The 23,297-nt window shown below is 44.2% G+C and overlaps 1 protein-coding gene across 7 annotated transcripts in view; it reads right to left on the bottom strand.

The window, feature by feature from the left end:
* Nucleotides 1-23,297, bottom strand: part of ZNF649 (zinc finger protein 649) — a 37,283-nt gene that overhangs the window by 13,457 nt on the left and 529 nt on the right. For 3 of the 7 annotated variants that reach the window (XM_023182383.3, XM_023182382.1, XM_023182384.3), the window contains exon 1: nucleotides 1,842-2,143. Coding sequence is in view for 3 of the 7 variants with exons in the window: in XM_023182380.2 (XP_023038148.1) it covers nucleotides 10,828-12,452; nucleotides 13,034-13,126; nucleotides 13,748-13,781 (1,752 nt within the window). In the remaining 4 variants the exon portion in view is untranslated. Of the gene's footprint in view, nucleotides 1-1,841; nucleotides 2,144-10,374; nucleotides 12,453-13,033; nucleotides 13,127-13,747; nucleotides 13,875-14,317; nucleotides 14,376-23,297 lie in introns of those variants that run through there. The other 4 variants (XM_023182380.2, XM_023182379.2, XM_023182381.2 and 1 more) reach the window with 4 other exon arrangements.

Raw genomic sequence — 23,297 nt, 5'->3', positions numbered from 1 at the left:
GAAGAGCCAGATGGAAGGGATAGCACAGGGCAAAGTTTGTGGCAAGGGGCGTTGGATTTCCACGCCCTCCAAGGAAGCTTATGAGATTCAGTGCACCACCCCTCAGGCACCTCACCTGCTCAAGAATCTGTAAGTTCCCCAGAAGTTCACCAATCCTTTTGAGTTTTTATGCCGGTTTCATTATACGGGCATACTTGATTAAAACACTAACCACTGGTGATCAACTCAACCTTCAACCTCCCTATTGCCAGGCAGAGCTAAAATTTCCAACCCTCAAATCACATAGTTAGTTGCCCTGGCAACCAGCCTCCCCCATCCGAAGGTCAGCCAGAAGCCCTTGGTCACCTGCCATCTCAATGCCACATGAAGACACTTATCCCTGAAGAGGTTCCAAGGGTTTTAGGAGACATGTGCCAGGAAACAGGACAAAGACCAAGCACACATTTCTTATAAATCATAACAATCATAGCTGGGCACGGTGGCTCACACCTGTAATCCCAACACTTTGGGAGGCCGAGGCGAGCGGATCACCTGAGGTCAGGAGTTCAAGACCAGCCTGGCCAACATGGTGAAACTTTTCTGTCTCTACTAAAAATACAAAAATTAGCCGGGCATGGTGGTGCGCACCTGTAATCCCAGCTGCTCGGGAGGTTGAGGCAGAAGAATCGCTCGAACCCAGGAGGCGGAGGTTGCAGTAAGCTGAGATCTCACCATTGCACTCCAGCCTGGACAACAGAGCTAGATTCCGTCTGGCTGATGGGGGGAAACTTTGATCCTCAAATGCTCGAGGAGACTGATGCTTAAGCAAAATAAATATTGCCTGAGAAGGACTCCATACTTCTATATTTGAGACCTTGTGGATAAACTGCAGACAAAACTGAAAACCGAACTTAATCGCATGCACCTGTAACAATAGCTGAGCGTTGCCAATCCCAGCGGCCATACTCATAGAATGCTGAATGTTCCAACGGCGTTCAAATAAGGCAAACGACGGCGTTCAAATAAGGCAAACGACGAGTGGTAACCAATCTCACTGTTTCTGGACCTCGCGTCCAATTCCTGTATGTCAATTTTTTGTCTATAAATTTGGTCTGACCACGAGGCACCCATGGAGTCTCTGTTAATCTGCTGTGATTCTGGGGGCTGCCCAATTCGCGAATCGTTCATTGCTCATTTAAACTCCTTTAAATTTAATTCGGCTGAAAAATTTTCTTTCATCGCTGATTTGAGTACTAATAAAACTTCGGTCTCCCAGCACGGCCGGCTCTGCATGAATTGCTCTTTCTCCATTGCAATTTCCCTATCTTGACAAATCGGTTCTGTCTAGGCAGCCGGCAAGGGTGGGCGGTTATAGCTTCACAACTCAACTACCAGCCAGGGGCCTGGGCTTGTAAAATATCAGATTTTACAAGCCTCTGAGCCCCATATGCCTGGGCCTTCCCTAAACACTTAACACACATCCCTGATTCACCCCAAAACCTACACCAGACACCCTCGTAGGCTGCCCAGCACTCCGGCTTCATCACCGACTTTAAACTGCGGCGTTTGGAGTGATAACAATGGGGTCGGTGATGACGCCGGAGTGCTGCTGGGCAGCGTCCCCCTACAGATCGACAGCCCTACTAACAGAGTGACCCTCAGAGACCCCAAACTCTGACGCCGAATCCCAGTCGCTGAACTCGACTGACCCTTAACGCCCGACCACCAGAACTCTCCCATGCCGGACCGCAAAGGCACCCCAACCCAAAGGCTCCACCGCCCAGGCCGCCAGCTCTCCCCATAGGCTCCTCAGAAGGTCCCTGTCACTTTAACCTACTCCACAGAGAGACCCAAACGCTCACCTGATTTTCTCCTGCCTACATCTAAATTCCGTGATTGCTTCTTTTTCTGGCCCTTAAATCCTGGCATTGGCACCGACCTACGGCGGCCGACGAGGGCGCGAGTCAATTCTGCAGCGCTAGTACGATCGGATTTAGGCTTCTCTTCGGGGACGTAACATGTCCGCACCCTGTGCCACGGCTCTCTGGGCGCAGCCATCTTGGTAGATCTGACGTACAGAAGGGAAACAGTTGTTCTTGTGTCATTAACCCGGGATGGCTCTCCTGAAAACAAAAATCTGGAGCGCAGTAAACATTTTCTAGAGTTTATCTGAACAAACAGCAGTTCATGAATTGGGAAGCATCAAACCAAAAGAAGTCTCGTGGTCCTATGCTTAAAGCATTAGACGCAGGTATTCATAGGGTGAATGAAGAAGTAAAACAAAGAAATTATCTGATCAGTTACAATTATAAAAATGGATTTTCTTATTTGCCTTGGAAAGTCCCTAATGACATAATAGTATGTGAGTTGGCCGCTTTTGATCGGTTGAGATTGAGTTTTGTCTTTCCCTAACACAACCATTTACCAGAAATGACTCAAGTGATTTGTTGCTTATGTTTGCAGGTCAAGCAAAGTTAAGGCTGTTTTTAAGGTCTACCAGGTTTTGTTTGCTCAGGAGTTGTTCAAGTCTGGTCTGCATTTTAATTTTGCTTTGACACAGGAGACAGTGAAATGGCACTGATGTGTTCCCTCTCCTGACACCTAAACCCCTGCACTGTGAGGTTGGAGCACCAACAACACTGCACAAGCCACACAGATATTCAGAGGCTCAAATGGAACCAAGGTCAGCACAGTACCAACTATGTCTACCTCAGTGAGCTGGGGAGAGGTGACTGCACCCTTGATTGACTGACTACTAGGAAACTGTCAAGAGGCAGCCCACTGAGTGAAGGGGTGGCCTGCCCCTCCACACCTGTGGGTGTTTCTCATTAGGTGGAACGAGAGACTTGAGAAATGAGACACAGAGACAAAGTATAGAGAAAGAAAAGTGGGGCCCAGGGGACCAGCGCTCAGCTTACAGAGGACCCATGCCGGCACCGGTATCTGAGTTCCCTTAGTATTTATTGATAATTATCTTTACTATCTTAAAGATAAGGGAGTGGCAGGACAATAGGATCATTGTAGGGAGGAAATCAGCAATAAGACATATGAACAAAAATCCCTGTGACATGAATAAGTTTAAAGGAAAATGCTGTGCCTTGAGATACATATGCAAACTCTCCATAAACCTTTTAGCAGCATTGCTCCAGCAAGTCCCACCTTATTCCTAAAGGCGGTTTTCTCCTTGCTCAGTAAACAAAGCATACAATCGGGTCTTACACGGAGATGTTCCATTGCCCAGGGACAGGCAGGAAACAAATGCTTTTCTCTTACTTGAGATTAAGAGAATGGTGATGACCTTTAACCAGCAAGCAGCCCTTAGGCACTTGTTTAACAAAGCACATCCTGCACAGCCCACAATCCATTAAGCCTTGAGACACCACAGCACATGTCTCTTGCAAGGACAAGGTTGGGGGTAGGGTCACAGATTAACAGCATCTCAAATACAGAACCAAATGGTATCTCTTATGTCTACTTCTTTCTCTATAGACACAGTAACAGACTGATCTCTCTTTCTTTTCCCCACAACTGAGCATGGCCATCTTAGGGGAATTTCAGGTGTCCCTACAGCAGAAAACATGCCTTGAGAAAGGGGGGAAAAATAGGCCACTTAGCTTGAGTAGTCAAGGCTCGTGACAAGTCCCTGCATCTCAGTTATTGACTTTAAAGTTGTGAGTGAGGATCGATATATATATTCATATTAAAGATTGCTTTTTGCTTCAGGCTGTTTGGAAAACACCAAGCATAGAAATTTGAAATTGTGTTCTATGAAAAAACTGGATACGAAAGCCACTATCAAGGTAGGAGGTGGGACTTGACTCAAGAGGCCAGGCTCCAACACCAGACCAAATAGAGGACTAGCTAAAACAGCAACAGGGCAGAAGCAGGTTTTCATAAGACATACTTACTAGTATGCCATGTCATGTTTACCATTTCCATGGTAACACCTGGGAGTTATTGCTGCTTTCCATGACAAGCTGATGACCTGAAAGTTACCACATTTTCCTAGAAATTTCTGCATAATCCACCACTTACTTTGCATATAATTAAAAGTGGGTAGAAATACGACTGAAGGGCTACCTCTGAGATGCTACTCTGGGCATACTGCTCCACAAGAAGCAGTACCTCTGCTGCTGTTCTGCATTGCCACTTCAATAAAAGATGCTATCAAAGGCCGGGTGCAGTGGCTCACGCCTGTAATCCCAGCACTTTGAGAGGCCAAGGCAGGCGGATCACGAAGTCAGGAGTTTGAGACCAGCCTGGCCAATATGGTAAAACACTGTCTCTACTATACAAAAATTACGCTGAAGACCATCATTCTCAGCAAAGTATCACAAGGATAGAAAACCAAACACTACATGTTCTCACTCATAAGTGGGAGTTGAACAATGAGAACATATGGATGCAGGGAGGGGAACATCACACACTGGGGCCTGTCAGGGGTGGGAGACTGGGGGGGTGGGAGACTGGGGGAGGGATAGCATTGGGAGAAATACCTAATGTAAATGACGAGTTGATGGGTGCAGCAAACCAACATGGCACATGAATACCTATGTAATGAACCTGCACGTTGTGAACATGTACCCTAGAACTTAAAGTATACAAAAAAAAAAAAAAAAAAAATAGACAGGTGTGGTGGCACATGCCTGTAGTCCCAGCTACTCAGGAGGTCGAGGCAGGAGAATTGCTTGAACCTGGGAGGCGGAGGTTGCAGTGAGCTGAGATTGCGTCACACTGCACTCTGGCCTGGACGGCAGAGTAAGACTCCATCTCAAAAAAATAAAAGTTGCTATCTAACATCAATGTGGGGCCCCTGAATTCTTTTGAAATGTAACATGGGCCGGGTGCAGCGGCTCAAGCCTGTAATCCCAGCAGTTTGGGAGGCCGAGACGGGTGGATCACGAGATCAGGAGATCGAGACCATCCTGGCTAACACAGTGAAACCCTGTGTTTGGACGAACGGAGGCAGGATGGCGCATTTCCGGGTTCTTCTTCACCAGCTTTTCCCGCACACGCGAAAATGCAGCCGGCGCCTGGGAAGGTGCAGACCAACCGGGCATGCGACAGGTGACGTCAATCCGAAGAGACCAAGATTTACATGGTCGCACCTGTGCAACGCTCCCCGACACGCCTGTGCCCCGCCTATTGCCCTCCCACTCCTAGAAAAGCCGCTCTTGGCCAGCGCGCCACGCGGACTTCCCAGCCCCACTCCTGTCGGGATGTTGGGACTGTGTAAGGAACTCCGCCCGAGAGCCCCACCGGGAGACTCTGTCGGCCTCCTTTGCCGGAGGCCGACAGACCTCTCCCCCACACCTTAAGTGACCAAAGATAAATTTGCAGTTTTGCTCCTACCCTTGCCTACTCGCTGGTTCTTTTGTACACGCTCTGGTGGTCTTAGAAAAACAAATCAGTTGGTGCCGAAGACCCGGGAGGAGACCCCTCCTCAGGCCTCTAAAGGTTGAGGAACCTCCTCCTGCTCCCACGCCACAGACGGACCAGGACCTGAGACCCGCTTCCCTCACTCTCACAGCCTCTCTGGGGTAAGTGCCCTTGTCTCCTCTTTACCTCCCTCGGCCAAAAATCCTGCGCAGGTCCGAGGCCCACTTTTGAGCCACCAAATGGCTCAGGAGACCTGTTGAGGACGGAGACGTCCGCCTGAAGGTAATTTCCACTTTGGCTCCATGAGCCTCCAGTCTGTCTCTGCTGTTTCCAAAGGACGCTTTGAAGCCAGGCAGAGATCCACTTCCATTTCCATTGTGTCCATTGTGTAAGTAAAGAGGAAACAAATGGGAAACCCCCAGTCCAAATTTCCAAAGAGCACCCCCTTAGGGTGCCTCCTAGCCAATTTAAAAACCTTACAGCTCGAACAAGACCTTAGGAGGAAGTGGTTAATTTTCCTTTCCACTGTGGCGTGATCAACCTCAGCAATTTCTGCCAGCGGCTAGGCAAGTGGTCCGAAATTAATTACGTACAAGGCTTTTGGGCCTTACGCTCTCGTCCCTATACTCCTTCTCTCCCCACTCTCTCCACCCCCTCCCTTCCTGCACAGATTCCTCCTCCTTGCTCCTCATCAACTGGTAGCCAGCTCCTAGCCGCGGCTTTACAGCCCATTTGTAACCCCCGGCCAGAGAGCACACACCCCGCAGACTCCAAAGCTACAAAAGGAGCCTGCTATAAGTGCAGCAAGGCAGGACACTTTGCCAACAGGTGTCTGCAAGGTCCCTGAGCCCCAACGCAGCCTTGCTATAAGTGCAAGGCATCAGGACATTGGGCCAGTGAATGTCCTAACCCTCATCCACCAGCAACCCCCTGCCCTGCTTGCCAGCAGGGAGGACACTGGAAGTCTGATTGCCCCACCCTGAGAACAGGTGCTGGGTCTCCATGTGACCCCCTTTCCCAGGATCCTGGGAGCTCCTTCCAGCTCCTACATCTGGACGACAATGACAACTGAAGGTGCCGAGACTCGGGGACCCCCATCACCCTCGCCGAGCCGCGGGTAACTCTCCTGGTAGCGGTTAAGACAATTAATTTTTTAATCGACAGTGAGGCTACCTATTCTGTTTTGCCATCCTTCTCTGGACCTAGCCTTCCATCCAATATCTCTGTAGTAGGAGTAAGGGGAAAGCCATCCACTCCACGAAAAACTCCACTCCTTAATTGCTGCCTGGACAACAACTACTTTGCGCACTTGTTCCTCATTCCCAGCTAAAAAGGGCCCCTACCGAAAGCAATCAGTGGAAATCAGTTTGGCTTTCCCCCACTCACCTCAAACTTACTAAATTTTCTTAACTATCTCATACTCCTCAGCCTTGCCAGGACTATCCTTCTGGGTTTTGCCCATATTCCAACAAATGCTTCCATTCCTCATTCCTATACTAATACTGTGCCTTATTTTATTCTTCATCCGTACATCCAAATACCAACCATAGGCCATGACCTTAACAACGCCCCTTAACAGCAGGAAGTAGCCAGACAGACCACGGCGCCCCTTTATCACTATTATCAATAAAAGGTTGGACTGTTTGGACGAACGGAGGCAGGATGGCGCATTTCCGGGTTCTTCTTCACCAGCTTTTCCCGTGCACGCGAAAATGCAGCCGGTGCCTGGGAAGGTGCAGACCAACCAGGCATGCGACAGATGACGTCAATCCGAAGAGACCAAGATTTACCTGGTCGCACCTGCGGAACGCCCCCCAACATGCCCATACCCCGCCTATTGCCCTCCCACTCCTAGAAAAGCCACTCTCAGCCAGCGCGCCACGCAGACTTCCCAGCCCCACTCCTGTCGGGATGTCAGGACTGTGTCGGGAACTCCACCCGAGAGCCCCACCGGGGGACTCTGCCAGCCTTCTTTGCCAGAGGCCGACAGACCTCTTCCCCACACCTTAGGTTACCAAAATAAACTTGCAGTTTTGGTCCTACCCTTGCCTACCCGCTGGTTCTTTTGTGCCCCCTCTGGTGGTCTTAGAAAACCAAATCACCCTGTCTCTACTAAAAAATACAAAAAACTCGCCGGGCGAGGTTGCGGGCGTGGTTGCGGGCACCTGTAGTCCCAGTTACTCGGGAGGCAGAGGCAGGAGAAACATTATCTTTTCTTCTAACACTTTTAGAGTTTTACTGTTCAATTCAGGTTTCCAGGGGTTAGCAAACTGCTGCTCATGAGCCATATCCAGTCCACAGCCTGCTTTGCCCTAGAGCTAAGATTGGTTTTTAATATTTTTAAAGAGTAAAATAAATAGAATATACAACAGAGATCGTATGTAGCCCGCAGAGCCTGAAATACTTACTATCTGGTCTTGTTCCAAAATAGTCTGCTGACTTTTATAGTCTAATACAGGAAACATTGATTTGTGTAGGATATGAAGTGGCACCTGTAATCCCAGCCACTGGGGAGGCCTCAGCAGGAGAATTGCTTAAACCTGGGAGACAGAGGTTGCAGTGAGTGGAGACTGCACCACTGCACTCCAGCCTGAGCAACAAACTGAGATTCTGACTCAAAAGAGCGAAAAAAACAAAAAAATCCCAAAACTCCCCTTGAGGTGCGTTTACCAGTTTGCTTACTCTATCTTTTTTTTTTTTTTTTTTCTTTTTTGAGACAGTCTTGCTGTCACCTAGGCTGGAGTGCAGTGGTGCGATCTCAGCTCACTGCAACCTCTGCCTCCTGGGTTCAAGTGATTCTCCTGCCTCAGCCTCCCAAGTAGCTGGGATTACAGGTGTGCATCACCACACCCAGCTAATTTTTGTATTTTTATTAGAGACAGGGTTTCACCATGTTGGCCAGGCTGGTCTCAAACTCCTGACCTCAGGTGATCCACTCGCCTCAGCCTCCAACAGTGCTGGGATTACATGTGTGAGCCTGGCCTGTGTACCTGGCCTGTGTTTTGAAAATAGATGGATGATCTCTGTTTAAAAAGTCTGATTTTGGCTGCAACTGTGTACATAAAAGACCTCTCAGCAATCTTGTGCCTTGGTTCCCCTGAAACAGATACCTCACCCATATTTGGTGGTTGGTGATCTGCAGACCAGTAGTATCCTGCGTGACTGAAAAAGATCCCTGGAATCTGTGCCTGTGTGTCTCAGAACACCGTCATATTTACCTTATTTTATTTCATTAGATTTTATTTTTCATGCTATACTGTAGCCTTTGTCTTTCTTGGAGTCTTATGTAAATATAACTTGTGGAGTCATGTTAAACTGTTCAACATCTTACCCTGAGTAACTGCTATAATTGCAGTCACCCTATTTTAAGGAAAAACGTTGTGCTTGAAAAGGAAACATATTTTTGTAAAATTAAAATCAAGTTCAATGTATTTTAGAATTTATTCTCAATTTAAGAAAACAGTTTAGGAGACTTTCCTGCTACATTCTACAGAGGGATTAATAAAAACATGTCTTACATTTGACTTATGATGTTTCAAAGGGAAACACATCTTGCACACCTTTTGGCTATGAAGGAAAGAGAAGCTTATTTTATTTGACTATAGGATCAAGCCACATTATCCATTCATGCAATAAAACCAGGACTGCAACAATTATTTAATTTCCATCTCTCTGATATCAGGGACTATTTCTCAAACTATTTAGAATTCAGAAGGGGCATAAAACCTGGAAGACTCATTTTCCTCAATCCCCAAATATTTCGTTGGTTTACAAGAAACAAAACCCTGTATAAAGATGATGGCTTCTACTATATTTCATCCAATCTGAGATACCTTTGGTTGTATGGCACACCACAATTTTATACACCAAGTTCTTCATTTAAATATGTTGAGCCATCAATTGTATGCCACATGTTTTTAGCAGGGGTAATATGTTGGAAAAATGTCTACCTTAGAATTGATGAGACAAAGTTTTACCCAAGAGCAGCACAACATCTTCCAGACCCATTTACAAATACTAGTAAACACTAGGGACATAAAGATATACAGTATCGTATTGAATTTTTTACTAAAACAATGAACCACTGCAGTTCTGTGGGGACCCGAAAGCCTGAGGGTCATGACTGACTCAGCATTCCACTGGAGGCTTTATGATCAAACAGCAAACTGTTTACCATGAATGCAGAATGTGAGCAAACTCGTATCTGCACCTGCTGCCAGAAGGTATGCTGAGGGCAATCCCTCCCTGGTGCTGTGCTCCTTGAGATTATCTACTGAGACATCTGGAGCCTACTGTTCAAATAATGCAGTCATGCAGGCCTGTACTAAATCAAGTAGCTGACTGACAACCACCCCGTCCTCCTTATTTTCTTTACTCAGTAAATATGAAGTGCTATAGACGCTCAGAGCCCTTGTTCACTAGAAGCAAGGAGCCCCCAACCCCTTCTTCCAAACATATACTTTTGTGTTTATCGTTATTCTCGCATTCATCCTCCTTTGTTCAGTCCAGTAGGGTCCATGGCACAGTTCAATTATAATTTATGTAGCATTATACAAAGATTCAATGCAGATATTCTATGGGAAGGCTTTATGCACATTTAAGTATACATACTACAAATTCACAATTGTGATGTTAACACATACAGTTCCCAAATATGAACAATCATTTTTATAATAAAAATAAGTACAAAACACTTAAATATTTGGTATTGTTCTGATTTTTTTGCTTTGTTTTCTGACAAGCATATTTATTTACATATTTAATACTTTCTATAATGCTGATTATATAATGAGAGCAGAAAAAAAATACAGATGAAAAAGCATGATTTCCCAGATTCATTAACATACAAATTTATTTTTTCTTTTCTTTTCTTTTTTTGAGACAGGCTATCACCCAGGCTGGTGTAATCTTGGTTCACTGAAACCTCCACCTCTTGGCTCAGGTAATTCTCCTGCCTCAGCCTCCTGAGTAGCTGCGACTACACATGTGCACCACTATGTCCAGAAAATTTTTGTATTTTTTGTAGAGACAGGGTTTCACCATGTTGAAAACGTTGGTCTTGAACCCCCGAGCTCAAACGATCCTTCCACTTTGGCCTTCCAAAGTGTGAGATTATCAGTGTGAGTCACTGCACCTCACCTAAAGTACAGAAATTCTCCCTTGGTGTCAATTATCTGAAACTGATGTAACTGCATTTTATGCCAGCAACATTCCCACAATCAATTATACATAGATGTTCCTTCCTGTTTGTTCCCACTGGCTTATATTCAATTGACATTTATTGGAAAAAGTATTACTTCCTGACTGGCATCATGCCCAACACTATTCTCTGATAAGAAATGATGTGTAAACTTGAAATTAAAGTTTGTTCACGTTTTCTGCAGCCTTGAGGTTTCACTCCTATATTAACCTTGTGGTATAATGAGCTAGCTCTTCTCACTGCAAACTTTCAGATATTCACTCCATTTATTATTTCTCTCCTTTGTGTGTTTTCTGATGTAGAATGAGGCTGAATTTGCGGGAGAAGGTTTTCCAACACTCAGTGCATTTGTAAGGTTTCTCACCTACATGCATTCTTTGATGTATAATAAGATGTGACTTCTGGGCAAAAGATTTCTGACATTTGCTGCATTCGTGGGGTTTCTCTCCTGTATGTGTTTTCTGATGTAAAACCAGGCTAAACTTGATGGGGAAAGTTTTCCCACATTCACTACATCCATAGGGTTTCTCCCCTGTATGGATTCTTTGATGAGTAGTGAGACTAAACTTACGAGAGAAAGTCTTCCCACACTCAAGGCATTCATAAGGTTTCTCTCCCGAGTGAATTATCTGATGGATCAGGAGATAGGACTTCCGGCTGAAGGCTTTGTGACATTCTCCACATTCGTAAGGTTTCTCTCCAGTGTGAGACCACTGATGAATATTCAGGTGTGACTTTTGGCTGAAAGCCTTCTGACACTGACTGCATTCATAGGGTTTTTCCCCTGTATGAGTTCTCTGGTGTAGGATGAGACTAAACTTGATGGAGAACATTTTCCCACATTCATTGCATCCATAGGCTTTCTCTCCCATATGAGTTCTCCAGTGAGTACTGAGGAATGACTTTACACTAAAGCCTTTTCCACATTCACTGCCGTGATACGGTTTCTCTCCTGTGTGAGTTCTCTGATGTCTACTGAACTCTGATCTCTGGATGAAGGCTTTCCCACATTCATTACACCCATATGGTTTTTCCCCGGTATGGGTTTTTTTATGTAAAATGAGGCTAAACTTAAGGTGGAATGTTTTCCCGCATTCATCACAACCATAGGGTTTCTCTCCTATGTGAGCTCTCTGATGGCTCATGAGCTGTGACTTATTGCTGAAGCTTTTCTGACATTTGCTGCATCCATAGGGTTTCTCTCTGGTATGAGTTATTTGATGTAAAGTGAGTTTTGACTTATCACTAAAACCTTTCTGACATATACGACACTCAAAGCACTTCTCTCCTGTGTGAGTTATTTGATGTTTATTAAGGCATGACTTATCAGTAAAAGCTTTCCGACATTTATTGCACTCATAAGGTTTCTCTCCTGTATGGGTTCTCTGGTATAAAATGAGACAGGACTTCCTGCTGAAGGCTGGCTGACATCTACTGCATCCACAGGGCTTCTCTCCTGTGTGTGTTTTTTGATGCTTAATGAGGTCCGACTTCTGGGAAAAGGCTTTCCCATAGTCACTGCAGTCATACTGTTTCTCTCGTTTTTGAGGTTTCCAGCATGTTATGAGCTGTGACTTATGACTGAAAGCCTTTACACATTCATTATATTCACTGTATTTCTCCTCAGCATTAATTTTCTCACGCTTAGGATAAAGAAAAACTTCGTCATATCCATTACATTCACCTTCATTTCTTGCATAGCTTCTATTTCGAATAAAGTACTCTAGATTAGGATTCAGGTGTTTCCCAAGTACAAAAGGGGTATGAAGGTTGGAGCTCAGATGAGATATTATTTTGCCAAATGTATGATATTTGTGGTGCCTCTCCATAGTTTCAAGGCTGCTTTGGTTTTCTCGGTGCCATTCTGTGTGATCATTGAATTGCCAGACATCTTCTAGAAAGGAGACCAATTAATCCACTTGATCATGTAATAAAAGGGGTAGATGCTCACAGCAAGGGCCAAGGAGAGAAGAGGAAGTGAAACTGGGTAGAGAATGAAAGTCTGAGACATTTATAAATGGAAGAAGAAAAAAAACAGAAGAAACTATGAGAGGTATGAAACACACATAAAATGAAGATAAGGGAGGAAAATTTAGGAATACTTGAAAATGGGGCTATGACTATGGATTAGGGGGATGGAGACAGGGAAAAGCAAGTAAACTAAACATGCCAGGGAGAAAGATTAACCAGGAAAGCAAGTTCTGAGATGAGCCAAAGAGGGATTTGATCAGAGTACCTAAAAGAAGAACATGGATTCTTTTAAAAGTCAAGCAAAAGAGTTCTAATATGGAGAGATTAAAAAGTGGAGGCAGTATTAAGGTATGTGAGGAGCTTATGTCAGCTGTTCTTAGTCAAATTCACAGCTTTAAGAACTTCAAAAACATTTCTCCAAACAGCATTTCAGAGGTGCCCCCCTATTTCTGTTTAACTGGGGTATTACTTCAAGTTCCCCCACAGGACTGGTTTTTCACTTACCTGGACAAACCTGACTCTGGATTTCTTCCTCTAGTATCCATGGTTTTCCTTGCTCCAACCAGAATAATGCATCTGCTTTGGCAACTTGATACCCTAGAAAAACATCAAGGAAAATCATAAAGGACACATGAACGCAAATACTAGGGCTACAAGACTTCTGAAAAATTATGTACTTTTCTTTTCTTTTCTTTTTTTTTTTTCCCAGCTGGAGTCTCACTCTGTCTCTAGGCTGGAGTGAAGTGGTGTGATCTTAACTCACTGCAACCTCCGCCTCCTGGGTTCAAGTGATTCTCCTGCCTCAGCCTCCCAAGTAGCTGGGACTACAGCTGTGTGCTACCACACACAGCTAATATTTCTATTTTTAGTACAGATGGGATTTCACCATGTTGGCCAGCATGGTCTTGATCTCTTGACCTCAGGATCCGCCCCCCCGGCCTCCCAAAGTGCTGGGATTATAGGCGTCAGTCACCACGCCCAGCCAAAGATTACATTTAATGGGTTAAATAATTTGTATCTAGGCCAAGTAAAGGCCTTTAACGTCCTTTGGAAATGAGAGAAAAACACTCTGTTAGAGGCCAGAAAAGTACTAAAAATCTATGATGTATTAAACTGAAGTCTAAAAAAAGTAAAGTATTTGTGAGGCCCGACCCATTTTAATTACTCAGAAAGGAAGGGCAATTGATTGCCTACACTACCCAGAAAAACTATGCTTACCCAGTGATACCAGGTTGCTATAATTTTCCAACATCACATCTTGGTACAGATTCTTCTGAACAGGGTCCAGTAGCTACCATTCTTCCCAGGTGAAACCCACAGCTACATCCTTGAATGACAGTGAGCTCTGTAATAGAACATTCCTACTCAAATTCTAAAGAATTACCATTGTGTAATGCTATTAATATAAATGATAATTTCTTATAATACATTTTCCCAGAGTAAGTTATTTGGCTGCCTTCCATGTAACTAGTTTTGCATTATAATATATAGAAAAAAATGTTTTAGTTAAAATATCCTATTTTGGTACTTCCATTCATTCACTGATTCACATATTTAATCATTCATTCACAAAAGAGAAACAGAACCTCCTTACATCCTTTAATAAAGTATTTAATCTGCAGTCCCCAACTTTTTTGGCACCACGGATTGGTTTTGTGGAAGACAAATTTTCCACATATCGGAGCAAGGGGATGGTTTTGAAATGATTCAAGTGTATTACATTAATTGTGTATTTTATTTGTATTATTATTACATTGTAATATATAACGAAATAATTATACAACTCACCATAATGTAGAATCAGTAGGAGCCCTGAGCTTGTTTTCCTGCAACTAGATGGTTCCAGCTGGGAGTGATGGGAGACAGTGACAGATCATCAGGCATTAGATTCTCATAAGGAGTGTGCAACCTAGATCCCTCACATGTGCAGTTCATAACAGGGTTTGAGCTCCTAGAAGTATCTAATGCTGCCTCTGATCTGACAGGAAGGGGAGCTCAGACAGTTATGCACATGATAGGGATTGGCTGTAAATATAGATAAAATTTGCTCACTGGCCTGGCCCACTTCCTCACAGGCCATGGACCAGTAGCAGGGGTTGGGAACCCCTGTTCTAGAGAATCATTCAGCCTGAGGGTGAGCAAGAGACACTCAGCAAAAATTCACTCAAATTCACATTTAGATATGCCAATGCTGATACAGGAAACCATAAGAATACACAAAAGTGTTTCGAGATTGATTATTTTAAAGATGGTGAAAAAGGATTAAGGCAGGACTTTCAGGTTTTGTACTATAAACTTCTACATTGTTTCAAAGTTTGATACTGTGAATATTTTCTTTTTTGAAATTCATTCAAGTTGGAGAAGTATGATAAAGATGATGATTTTGTTTAGAGACAGGGTATTGCTCTGTTACCCAGGCTGGAAGGCAGTGGCATGATCACAGCTCACTGCAGCCTTGACCTCCTAAGCTCAAGCGATCCTCCCAACTCAGCCTCCTGAGCAGCTGGAACTACAGGTGTGTGCCACCATGCCCAGCTAACTTTCATATTTTTTTGTAGAGATGGGGTCTCACTATGTTGTCCAGCTGGTTTCAAAGTCCTGGGCTCAAGTGATCTTCCCAACTCAGCCTTCTAAAGTGTTGGGATTACAAGGGTGAGCCACCACTGCCCAGCTGACATTGTGAATATTTTGAGCTTAATATAATTGGAATTTTTTTTTTAAAAAAAGAAGTAGGTAAGTATTGGTTTTGAACAGAGAGCTGACACTGCATTCTCGGGTATGAAGAGATTATGAAGGAAAAATCTAAGACTCTGTCAGCATAACTTGGAACTGTTTACTAATCAATGTAAATAGGAGTTTCTCTACCTCAGCACTACAGGTTGAGCATCCCTGATTCAAAATTCTGAAACCTATAATGCTCCAAATTCTGAAATTCTTTTGAGGGCTGACATGATGCACAAAGGTCACACTCAAAGACCATGACTTTTCAAATTTTGGATTTTCAGATTACAGATGCTCAACTAGTAAGTATAACGCAAGCATTCTGAAAAAAAAAAAAAAATCTAAAATCTGAAACACTTCCAGTCCCAAGCATTTCCAATAAGGGATGCTCAATCTGCATTTGTTGGAGGCCAAGAAAATGGGGTCATGACCAATTCAGTATACCACTGGAGGCTATATGAGCAACAGAAAACTCTTCTCATGAAAGTAGGATATTGGAAAACTGACATTTTGCATTGCCTCCAGAAGGAGTGCCATGGGCAGTCATACCCCAGGCACAGTGTTCCTTCTGGTTTGTAGGGAGCTGAAAGCCCATGGGACATGATCAACTCAGAATTCCACTGGAAGCTATATGATCAAACAGCAAATTGTTTTTCATGAATGCAGGATATGAGCAAACTCATGACTGTGCCTGCCGACAGAAAGTTTGCTAGAGGCTATCACTCTCTGGCGCTGAGGTTATCTACTGCGACATCTAGAGCCTATTGTTCATGGAATGCAGTCTTGCAAGCCTACTCTGGACCAACCAGCTGACCCCTTCTTCCACCTCCCTTCTCACTATCTCTTTTGCCTAATAAATATGGAGGGCTGTGTAAGGCTCAGGGCCCTTGCCACTAGAGGCAAGGTGCTCCCTGACCCCTTCTTCCAAATATATTCTTTTGTCTCTTATCTTGTATTTCCACATTTGTCCCCCTTTGTTCAGTCCACCAGGGATTGTGGCAGGTGACATAGTGCCCCCCCGACCCCATAACAGTGACAGAATCGGGTGCTCCACATTGGTCATCTATAGGAATATCTGAAGACTGTTGTATAAAGAAAGTAATTATGTGTACCTGTGATGAATCAAAGCAGCTGACCAACCATTACCTCTCTCTCCCTATTGATTCCACCTAATAAATATGAAGGGCTGTAGAAGCTCAGGGCTGCCTTTACTCACTAGAAGCAAGGAGCCCCCTGAGCCCTTCTTTTAAGATGTATCTTTTTGTCTTTGTCTTCACTTCTACATTCGTCCCCCTTCATTCAATCCTGTAGGAACAGACTGTGACATGCACTGACATTTTGGTTTGGAGAATTCTTTATTTTAAGGCCCGATGCTGTCATCACAGGATGCCTAGCAACATTCTTAGCCTCTATCCACTAGCTGCGATCAGCACACCCTCCTTTCCCAGGTGTAACAATCAAAAATGTCTCCAGACATTGCCAAATGTCACCTAGGGTCAAAACTGTCTGAAAATGGAAACCACAGAGAAAAAAAAAAAAAAAAAAAAACAGAATATTGAGGACTCTTTGTGGAAGACCATATGATGGTCATAGAATCCATCCATCTTAAAAATCTCTACATTTTATCCCTGAAAAAAAACAGACCATCAGGAGGCTGTGAACTTTGGCTACACTGTTTTGGAGCCCTCAAGCACTCTGATCACTGAGTTTGGTTTTGGTATTACACCACTGGCTTATATGATCTATGTGATGACCCATCAAATAAATTTCGTCTTATTTAAGTGACATGAAATATTTACTTTTCTAGAGGAGCTTTATCTTCAGGGAGAAGGAAACAATTTTTTACTGTGCCCATGTGGTAGACTGCATTTCCCAAAGATGACCACAATAATATCTCACATTCCAAAGAAAACCTGCAAAACCTTGCCACTCCCACACGAAGAGATGGAGCCTATTCCCTTCCCCCTCGAATCTGGCTAGTCTTGGTGATTTGCTTACACCCACAGAATGCAACAGAGGTGACACAACATAACTTCTGAGGCTAAGGCAGAAAAGTGTGGGGGAAAGAAAGAGAGATCAGACTGTTACTATGTCTATGTAGAAAAAGGAAGTCATAAGAAACTCCATGTTGTTCCGTACAAAGAAAAATTCTTCTGCCTTGAGATGCTGTTAATCTGTAACCCTAGTCCCAACTCTGTGCTTGCAGAGACATGAGCTGTATTGACTCAAGGTTTAATGGATTTAGGGCTGTGTAGGATGTGCCTTGGTGAAAATGTGTTTGCAGGCAGCATGCCTGGTAAAAGTCATCGCCATTCTCTAGTCTTGAGTAACCAGGGACACAATGCACTGCAGAAGGCCGCAGGGATCTCTGCCCAAGAAAGCCTGGGTATTGTCCAAGGTTTCCCCCACTGAGACAGCTTGATATATGGCCTCATGGGAAATGAAAGACCTGACCATCCCCCAGCCCAACACCCGTAAAGGGTCTGTGCTGAGGAGGAATAGTGAAAGAGGAAGGTCTCTTTGCAGTTGAGATAAGAGGAAGGCATCTGTCGCCTGATCATCCCCGGGAATGGAATGTCTCGGTGTAAAACCCAATCATACATTTTATTTACTGAGATAGGAGAAAACCGCCTTATGGCTGGAGGTGAGACATGCTTGTGGGAATACTGCTCCTTACTGCACTGAGATGTTTGTGTAAAGTCAAACATAAATCTGGCTTATTTGCACATCAAGGCACAGCATCTTTCCTTAAACTTATTTATGACACAGAGTCCTTTGTTCACATGTTTTCCTGCTGACCCTCTCCCTAGCATTACCCTATAGTCCTGTCACATCCCCCTCACTGAGAATAGTAGAGATAGTAATCAATAAATACTGAAGGAACTCAGCGACCAGTGCCAGTGTGGGTCCTCCATATGCCAGTGAGCAGAGATTGTGCCACTGCACTCCAGCCTGGGCTACAGATCTAGACTCCGTCTCAAAAAAAAAAAAAAAAAAAACGCTTAGAAAGGCTAAGTCTATTGCAATATATATTTCCTCACAACCTTAGCTGTTTAATCTTTGCCAATCTTAAGGGTGAATTGTGGGGGAAAGAAAGAGAGATCAGACTGTAGAGAAAGGAAGATATAAGAAACTCCATTTTGATCTGTACTAAGAAAAATTATTCTGCCTTGAGATGCTGCTAATCTGTAACCCTAGCCGCAACCCTGTGATAGCAGAAGCATGTGCTGTGTTGACTCAAGGTTTAATGGATTTAGGGCTGTGCAGGATATGCTTTGTTAAAAAGTGTTTGCAGGCAGTATGCCTGGTAAAAGTCATCGCCATTCTCCAGTCTGAAGTACCCAGGGACACAATACACTGCAGAAGGCCGCAGGGACCTCTGCCCAAGAAAGCCTGGGTATTGTCCAAGGTTTCCCCCTACTGAGACAGCCTGAGATATGGCCTCTTGGGAAGGGAAAGACCTGAGTGTCCCCCAGCCTGACACCTGTAAAGGGTCTGTGCTGAGGAGGATTAGTGAAAGAGGAAGGACTCTTTGCAGTTGAGATAAGAGGAAGGCATCTGTCTCCTGCTCGTCCTGATGGTAAGTTCAGTTTACTGAGATAGGAGAGAACTGCCTTAGGGCTGGAGGTGAGACATGCTGGCGACAATACTGCTCTTTACTGCATTGTGATGTTTGTGTAAAGTCAAACATAAATCTCGGATATGTACACATCGAGGCACAGCCTCTCCTTAAACTTATTTGTGACACAGAGACCTTTGCTCATGTTTTCCTGCTGACCCTCTCCCCACCATTACCCTATAGTACTGCCACATCCCCCTCTCCGAGATGGTAGAAATAGTGATCAACAAATACTGAGGGAACTCAGAGACCAGTGCCGGCGGCGTGGGTCCTCCATACACTGAGCAGAGGTCCCCTGGGCCCACTTTTCTTTTCTCTACACTTTGTCCCTGTGTCTTATTTCTTTTCTCAGTCTCTCATCCCACTTGACGAGAAATATCCACAGATGTGGAGGGGCTGGCCCCTTCATGAATAAAAATCTTACCTTAGTTTTATTTCATATTTTATAAGTTGCTTGTTTATTTACTTCAGTATGTTTTTCAACTTTATATTGGTTATCTTTTTCTTATTCATACTGTGAATATTAACACCAGTTAATTCTGCCATTCCCCCCCCACCTGTAGATTTGTCTATATGGACTTTTCATATAAATGCAATCATATAATCTTAAGTCTTTTGTGACTGGCTTCTTCCTTTAGGACGTTTTCAAGGTTCATTTATGTTTTAGCATGTTTCAGCACTTCATTCCTTTTTATACCTGCATAATATTCTTTTTTTTTTTTTTTTTTTTTGAGACGGAGTCTCGCTCTGTTGCCCGGGCTGGAGTGCAGTGGCCAGATCTCAGCTCACTGCAAGCTCCGCCTCCCGGGTTTACGCCATTCTCCTGCCTCAGCCTCCCGAGTAGCTGGGACTACAGGCGCCTGCCACCTCGCCCGGCTAGCTTTTTGTATTTTTTAGTAGAGACGGGGTTTCACCGTGTTAGCCAGGATGGTCTCGAACTCCTGACCTCGTGATCCGCCCGTCTCGGCCTCCCAAAGTGCTGGGATTACAAGCTTGAGCCACCGCGCCCGGCCTATACCTGCATAATATTCTAATGTATGGCTATAGTTGAAGGGTTGGCCTGCCCCTCCACACCTGTGGGCGTTTTTCATCAGGTAGAACAAGAGACTTGAGAAAAGAAAGAGACACGGAGACAAAGTACAGAGAAAGGAAAGTGGGCCCAGGGGACCAGCGCTCAGCATATGGAGGACCCATGTGAGCACAGGTCTCTGAGTTCCTTCAGTATTTATTGCTCATTATCTTTACCATCTCGGAGAGGGGGATGTGGCAGGACAATAGAGTAATAGTGGGGAGAGGGTCAGCAGGAAAACACATGTGAACAAAGGTCTCTGTGTCATAAATAAATTTAAGGAAAGGTGCTGTGCCTTGATGTGCATGTAGACAAACATCTCCACAAACATTTCTATGCATTAAACAGCAGCATTGCCACTACCACATCTCACCTCCAGCCCTAGGGCGGTTTTCTCCTATCTCAGTAAATAGAACATACAATCAGGTTTTACACAGAAACATTCCATTGCCCAGGGACGAGCAGGAGACAGATGCCTTCCTCTAGCTCAACTGCAAAGAGGCCTTCCTTTTTTACTAATCCTCCTCAGCACAAACGCTTTATGGGTGTCGGGCCGGGGGACGGTCAGATCTTTCCCTTCCCAAGAGGCCATATTTCATACTATCACATGGGGAGAAACCTTGGACAATATCTGGCTTTCCTAGACAGAGGTCCCTGTGGCCTTCCACAGTGTTTTGTGCCCCTGGGTACTAGAGATTAGCGAATGGCCTGACTTTTACCAAGCATACTGCCTTCAAGCACTTTTTTAACAAAGGACATCCTGCATAGCCCTAAATCCATTAAACCTTGAGTAAACACAGCACAGTCTCTGCAAGCACAGGGTTGGGGTTAGGGCTACAGATTAACAGCATCTCAAGGCAGAAGAGTTTCTATAGTACAGAACAAAATGGAGTCTCTTATGTCTTCTACTTTCTACATAGACCCAGTTAACAGTCTGATCCCTCTTTCTTTTCCCCATAATACTACAATTTATTTTTCCCTTCATCAGATGATGGATAATGGAGTTGTTTTCACTTCAGGCTATTATAAATAATGCTGCTATAAACATTCCTGCACAAATTTTTATATGGACACGTTTTTATTTCTCTTGGATATAAACCCGGGAGTGAAACTGTTGGATCATATGGTCAGTATGTTTAACCATTTGAGGAACTGCCAGATTATTTTCCAAAGTGGCTGCACCATTTTACATTTCCACCAGCAGTATGTGAAGGTTCCAGTTCTTCCATATCCTCACTACACTTGTTATTCCATGTAAATGGAATCATATAACATGTTCTCTCTTCTCTCTTTCTGCCTGGCTTCTTTCTCTCAGAATAAGGTGTGGGGGAAAGAAAGAGAGATCAGATTGTTCCTGTGTCTATGTAGAAAGAAGCAGACATAAGAAACTCCATTTTGTTCTGTACTAATTCTTCTGCCTTGAGATGCTGTTAATCTGTAAGCCTAGCCGCAACCCTGTGCTTGCAGAAACGCGCTGTGTTGACTCAAAGTTTAATGGATTTAGGGGTGTGCAGGATGTGCTTTGTTAAAAATGTGTTTGCAGGCAATATGCTTGCTAAAAGTCATCATCATTCTCCAGTCTCGAGTACCCAGGGACACAGTGCACTGTGGAAGGCCGAAAGGACCTCTGCCCGAGAAAGCCTGGGTATTGTCCAAGGTTTCTCCCGACTGAGACAGCCTGAGATATGGCCTGGTGGGAAGGGAAAGACCTGACCGCCCCCCAGCCTGACACCCATAAAGGTCTGTGCTGAGAAGGATGAGTGAAAGAGGAAGGCCTCTTTGCAGTTGAGATAAGAGGAAGGCATCTGTCTCCTGCTCGTCTGGGAGGAATAGAATGTCTCGGTGTAAAACCGGATCATACATTCTATTTACTGAGATAGGAGAAAATCGCCTTATGGCTGGAGATGAGACATGCCGGTGACAATACTGCTCTTTACTACACTGAGATGCTTGTGTAAAGTCAAACATAAGTCTGGCCTACGTACATACCAAGGCACAGCACCTTTCCTTAAGCTTATTTATGACACAGAGTCCTTTGCTCACATGTTTTCCTGCTGACCCTCTCCTCACCATTACCCTATAGTCCTGCCACATCCCCTTCACCGAGATGGTAAAGATAGTGATCAATAAATACTGAGGGAACTCAGAGACCAGTGCCAGCACGGGTCCTCCATATACTGAGTGCCGGTCCCCTGCGCCCAGTGTTCTTTCTTTATACTTTCTCTGTGTCCTATTTCTTTTCTCAGTCTCTCGTCCCACCTGACAAGAAACACATATGCTGAGTGCCAGTCCCCTGGGCCCACTGTTCTTTCTTTATACTTTCTCTGTGTCCTATTTCTTTTCTCAGTCCCTCGTCCCACCTGACAAGAAATACCCATAGGTGTGGAGGGCTGGCTTCATAAGGTTGTTGACATTTATCTATATTGGTGCATACATCTGTGATTTGTTCTTTTATCATTGTTGAGTAGTATTCCAGGGTATGATTATATTACAATTTGCTTATACGTTAATCAACTGATGGACACTTGGACTGTTTCCTGTTCAGGGTATTATGCATAAAAGGGCCAAGAACATTCTTGTGAGACTTTGTGAGGACATATAGTTTCATCACTGTTGAATAAATATTTAGGAGTGGAATTCCTGAGTCATAAAATTCTTGCTTTTATTTTGCAATTCTCCTAAGGAGTCATATAGTTCTGTAAAGCTTTTTACTCTTCACAGATTCGATATTTTAAGTAACATGGTATGTTTCTGAAATGGAGTTTGCATTTTGGGGCATTTTCTATAGATTTATCATGAAGGACACATGAAAACTCTGTTAGAAATATAAACACTCCACTAAACGCAGGAATTTCCTTCTCATTCTTCCAATGGAATTGTCTTAATTTAGGTTGGATCAGAATTAGAATTTACGTTATGATGACTATGTAAATAATACTTATAGGTCAGTCGGGTAGTATTCTATGATTTCTTTTCTTGCACAACTTTCTTTTTTTTTTTTTCTCTTTTTCTTTTTTCTTTTTTTCCTCAAGAAGGGGTTGCCAAGGCTGCGTGGTGCAGTGGCTATTGATAGGTGCGATCATAGCTCCCTGCAGCCTGGAACTACTGGGCTCAAGCGATCTTCCTGCCTCGGTTTCCCCAGTAGCTGGGACTACACGTGCGCGCCGTCGCGCCCGGGCTTGCACAACTTTTCATTCTCCCAGAGCTGTCTTATTTATTCTTTATAGAATTTTAGGCACTTGGTTCTCGGAAAGCCCCGACCTTAAGATTGACTCTACCTCCAGCAGAGGGAAGCCCTTCTCCTCTCTTAAGAAAAATTCCCGCCTCCCACATTGGATTCCCTTTTCCTGTTGGCTCCT

This window comes from Piliocolobus tephrosceles, chromosome 21 (assembly GCF_002776525.5).
Source record: "Piliocolobus tephrosceles isolate RC106 chromosome 21, ASM277652v3, whole genome shotgun sequence".
NCBI classification, from domain to species: domain Eukaryota; kingdom Metazoa; phylum Chordata; class Mammalia; order Primates; family Cercopithecidae; genus Piliocolobus; species Piliocolobus tephrosceles.
This window is presented reverse-complemented; position numbering and strand designations above follow the sequence as displayed.